This window comes from Lycium barbarum, chromosome 1, assembly GCF_019175385.1.
Source record: "Lycium barbarum isolate Lr01 chromosome 1, ASM1917538v2, whole genome shotgun sequence".
Classification (NCBI taxonomy): domain Eukaryota; kingdom Viridiplantae; phylum Streptophyta; class Magnoliopsida; order Solanales; family Solanaceae; genus Lycium; species Lycium barbarum.
The window spans coordinates 149,414,859-149,419,419 of record NC_083337.1 but is presented as its reverse complement, the minus strand read 5'-3'; the positions used below and the strand labels follow the sequence as shown (position 1 = coordinate 149,419,419).

General features: G+C 38.5%; 1 protein-coding gene across 1 annotated transcript; it reads right to left on the bottom strand.

Moving 5' to 3' along the window:
* Positions 1-760: 760 nt before the first annotated feature.
* Positions 761-3,143, bottom strand: LOC132616167 (uncharacterized). Its single transcript, XM_060330776.1, has 4 exons — positions 2,833-3,143; positions 2,469-2,722; positions 1,606-2,354; positions 761-1,549 (listed from the first exon to the last, which is right to left on the bottom strand). Exons 1-4 carry the CDS (start codon positions 3,141-3,143, stop codon positions 761-763), a joined length of 2,103 nt encoding a protein of 700 aa, XP_060186759.1.
* Between the last annotated feature and the right edge of the window lie 1,418 nt (positions 3,144-4,561).

Genomic DNA, 4,561 nt, shown 5'->3' with positions numbered 1-4,561 from the left:
ATCACCCCGACCGGAGAAATGGCTAGGGCCAACCCTGGATTTCTCTGACCTGAAGCTTGGTTTCTCCGAATGGGAATATGGCCGATACCTTTCCCTCGACGATCTGGCCTCCGGTTCGTAATTTTCCTTGCTCTCTCAAAACTTTTGTTCATATTTATTGGCCCCGGGGGAAGCCCGAGTTGGTCATCCTCCACCCGAATCTTTGGCTCGTATCGGTTATGGACATCTGCCCACGTCACAGACTCGTCTTCTAGCAAGTTTTCCTTTAGTTTGAATGAAGTCGTCGAGCTCCGAGGGTTGAGCCCCTTTGTGAAAGCTTGTGCGGCCCATTCCTCGGGAACCGGAGGGAGCTCCGTTCGTTCCCTTTGGAACCGGTTGACAAATTCACGCAGCAACTCATTGTCTCTTTGGGCTATACAAAAAATATCTGCCTTACAGGCCTGTATCTTCTTGGCTCCGGCGTGAGCTTTTATGAAGGCATCGGCGAGCATCAGTGGCGGATCCATGATTTTCTTCCAGGGGGTTCGGAAAATAAAATGTAATCGTGCGAACAAGCCCAAAAAGACACAATTCCAGAGAATGTAATAATACATAGGTACAAAGAGTTAGTTCCATTACAAAGGATCTCAAAGTAACATGAATAGAAATGTAGTGACTACAATAGCGCAAAAAGTTAGCCCTTTACAATGTATCAATCTAGAATAAGGGTGCTAAGTACAAACTACAAAAAAGGATCTCTACTAATACTTCTTGAGTACATTTATAGCACTACTCGACGAGGTTTCATTGCTTGAAAAGTCAAAATAATATCATCAGTTGAAACATCATTAAACATATCTTTTTCCACAAAAGGAACCATGCAACCGCTCAAGAATTCATCATTCATTCGACTCCGCAACTCATTCTTAATAAACTTCATTGCCGAAAAAGCTCTTTCAACGGATGCAGTGGCAATTGGGAGAAGCAAAGCAAATTTCACTAAACGAAATACAAGAGGATAACATGAATGCTTTTTTGTCTGAACCAGTCTTTTTGAAAGATCACAAAGCCCATTTAAATCGGAGAACCTTTTATCAATATCACGAACATCAATAATGTAATTCGCAAGCTGATTCTCAAGAGAACACATACTAAATTCATCAAAGTCATCAGGATATAATTTAGCCATTCTCATTATTTTCTGGATGTCAAAACTTGAAAATGAGTCTATCGGATTCAAACGAGCAACTCCATAAAGCAACTCAGTTGTCTCCTCATCAAAACGATCATTAAGTTCTTGCAGTTGCCAATCAATTATTTTACAAAATACATCAACATGATAATGATGCAAGAAAGTATAATCAACAGGTTTACGCCGAAATCTCCCTGAGTTAACATACGACTCATCAAAATTAGGTACCACAATATTATACTTGACACAAAACGTAGATACCTCAGCAACAAACAAATCCCATCTTTTATCTTCCCTTAGCTCTTGCAACCTTATCCTTGCCACATTAACAAGTCGCATGGCATTCGCAATATCTTGCTCTTTTTTTGTAAGCATGTACTAAGGTCATTTGTAATTCCTAAAATTTCTTTCATCAAATGTAACATGAATGCAACCTCGTACGTTTGAGCAGCTCTAATATATCCTGTTGCCCTGGCACTTTCATCCAAACTATGTGCAGTTTCAACAATAGTATCAAGTACATCCATTATTGTACCAAATTGAAGAATAAAACAATTAAAAAATTTGAAGTGAGATCCCCAACGAGTATCACAAGCTCTAGAAATACCAAGTTCTTGATGCAAGCCCCTACCAGTTTTAAGCTCGCCCTTTTCTAAAGCCTCTTGAATTCTTTTCCTTTGAGATTCTCGATATTCATCCATACGTTTATAAGAAGCCGCCAACACATTCAAAATATCCGAAACCAAATGTACAAGTTCTCCCACTTGAAGACATTTTTTTGAAACACCAACAAGAGTTGATTGAAGTTGATGAGCAAAACAATGAATGGAATGAGCCGATCTACTTTCTTTCTTAATCAACATTTTAAGGCCATTGATATCACCTTGCATATTACTTGCTCCATCATAGCATTGTCCACGCACACAAGATAGACTCAAGGAATGTTGAGAAAGTAAATTGACAATTGCACCTTTTAAAGCTAAAGCACTAGTATTTTTAACATGAACAATGTCAAGAAGTCGCTCCATCACAAATCCCATTCTATTAACATATCGTAAAACAACCGCCATTTGCTCCTTGCGTGATACATCAAAAGATTCATCAACCAATAAGGAAAAATAGTCACCATTTAATTCCTTTATGATACCCTTAATTGTTTCAATCTTGCAAGCAAGCACAATTTCTTTTAGAATCATTGGACAAGTCATTTGATCATTTTGAGGAGCCTTTTCCAATACAAAGCTACGAATTTTATCACACTCTTAAGCATAAATTGAAAGAATTTCAAGAAAATTACCTCTGTTACGCAATGCTTTAGATTCATCATGACCCCGAAATGCCAATCCTTGTTTCACAAGAAGTCTCACTACACGAATTGAAGTTGCTAAGCGAATCTCATATCCATGCTTATCTTGATTAAGTTGCTTATCAAATGCAGCATGAATAGATTGTTGTTGCCGCATTAGATCTTCACATTTTCTTTTTGATTGACTATGGATGCTATTCGGCCCACCAATATGTTTTGCCAAACTATCCTTTTTGTTCCAATTCCTAAACCCCAAACCAGAACATACATTACCTCTACCTTGACGATTGCTATTGGCCTTAAATAAATAAAATACAAACAATAGGCCGCATCTTTACTTAGACTATATTCTAACCAATCAGGAACTTCAACATACCAATCACGATTGAAACGACGCATATCTCCAGAAATCAACGTTTGAGGAAAAACTTTCAATTGAGGTTGACAAGGACGTTTTTGAAGATAATCTCTTCTAATAGCATCACGATGATTTGGATGAAAGTCCAAGATCTGAGTTCTTTCACCTGGATCAGCCTCTAAAGAACTTAAATCGAACTCTTGAGAAAATTGCAATGGTGCTACTAAATGATTCACGTTTTCTTCCCAATTTGGTTGACTATGATAGCCCGAACTTGATTTTGATACTTTGGTGAAATACTTCTTCATTGACTCTTGAATCTGTATAAGATAGTTGATTCATTACATAAATATCTTAATGCAAATCCAACATTAGACACTTAACATTTAACAACTGTGAGTCTGTGAACTGTGTATGTATATATAAGGAGAAGAAAATAGTTTATAATCACTTGGATGGAATGATGGAAAAATGGGGGTGTTCCGTGTTCTATCTTTTGGTGCTCATAGAAAAAGAAGAAAAATATGGTTTCTTCAATATTACAGAGAGAAGGAGAAAAAATGAAGATCACATAATGACATAAAAACAAGAACATAAACGGAGCTATTCTCCAAAAATGAGAAAACTTTAGAGCACCATAGTCCATATTAGAAAAAGGACACCAATATGCAAAATCAATATAACATTAACATGATTCAGTTATCAATATTCACAATGATTTAAAATCTTGCAAGAATATGTTGCTAAGTTGCTTACCAGTTGTTCAGTCACCAAAGAAAGCTACTGTAGTTGGAAAGAAATTCCGGCCGGCCGGTGGTGATCCGGTGGCTGAGGCGGTGATTTGTAGATTGTGAGTTGTTATTCCCAAGTGTTGGTGGAACCGTGGAAACAAGATTTTATTTTGGGAACTGATTTTGACTTTTGGATTTTTGGGATTAAAAATCCCTATTCCACCACGTTTAAGAAAAAGAAAAAGAAATAAGAAGCACCAAAACGTTGCAGTTTCTTTTTCAAAAGTTAAATGGAAAAAATAATAAGAGCCTAAACTTTAAAAAATATGATGTCCCTCAGGTTTGAACCCGGGACTCAAAGGTATTTTGAACACCCTGAAACCACTGAGCTATCCTTTTCTTTACTGTGAGGGTGTTCAAAATATATATATCTACATAAATTCAGAAAATTTTACCTTATATCTACAGTGAAATTTTTCGCCGAGGGTGTTCGGGTGAACACCCTGGGCTGCCCATAAATCCGTCCCTGGCGAGCATTTCGAAAGAAGCGATTGAATGCTCGGGCAGATGGTCATACCACGTCAATGCTCCTTTTGACAGAGTTTCCCCGAACTTTTCAGCAACACTGATTCAATTTCATCTTCCTCCATATCATTGCCTTTTATAGCGCAGGTGTATGAGGTCACGTGTTCGTGTGGGTCCGTTGTGCCGTCATATTTCTGGATATCCGGCATTTTAAACCTCTTCGGGATTAATTTCGGAGCTGCACTCGGAGGAAAAGGCCTTTGGATGTACCTCTTCGAATCCGGCCCCTTCAGTAAAGGCGGAGCCCCCGGGATTTGGTCTACCCGAGAGTTGTATGTTTCCACCCCCTTTTCGGTCTAGTCTACCCACTTTGCCAAAGTTTCGAGCATTTTCAGAACCTCGGTGGAGACACCAGCTCCAGACCCATCGCTCTCAACCATCCGTGCCTCATCTCTTCTGGGTTCAGCAAC

What these genes read in the sequence shown, in the direction of transcription:
- LOC132616167 (XM_060330776.1), bottom strand. Translation starts at nt 3,143, where the DNA reads ATGAAGAAGTATTTCACCAAAGTATCAAAATCAAGTTCGGGCTATCAT. An exon ending in TATGTTGAAGTTCCTGATTG is followed by an intron (nt 2,723 to 2,832) that starts GTTAGAATATAG and finishes TTTGGGGTTTAG; the next exon opens with GAATTGGAACAAAAAGGATA. An exon ending in TAAAGCATTGCGTAACAGAG is followed by an intron (nt 2,355 to 2,468) that starts GTAATTTTCTTG and finishes TGATTCTAAAAG; the next exon opens with AAATTGTGCTTGCTTGCAAG.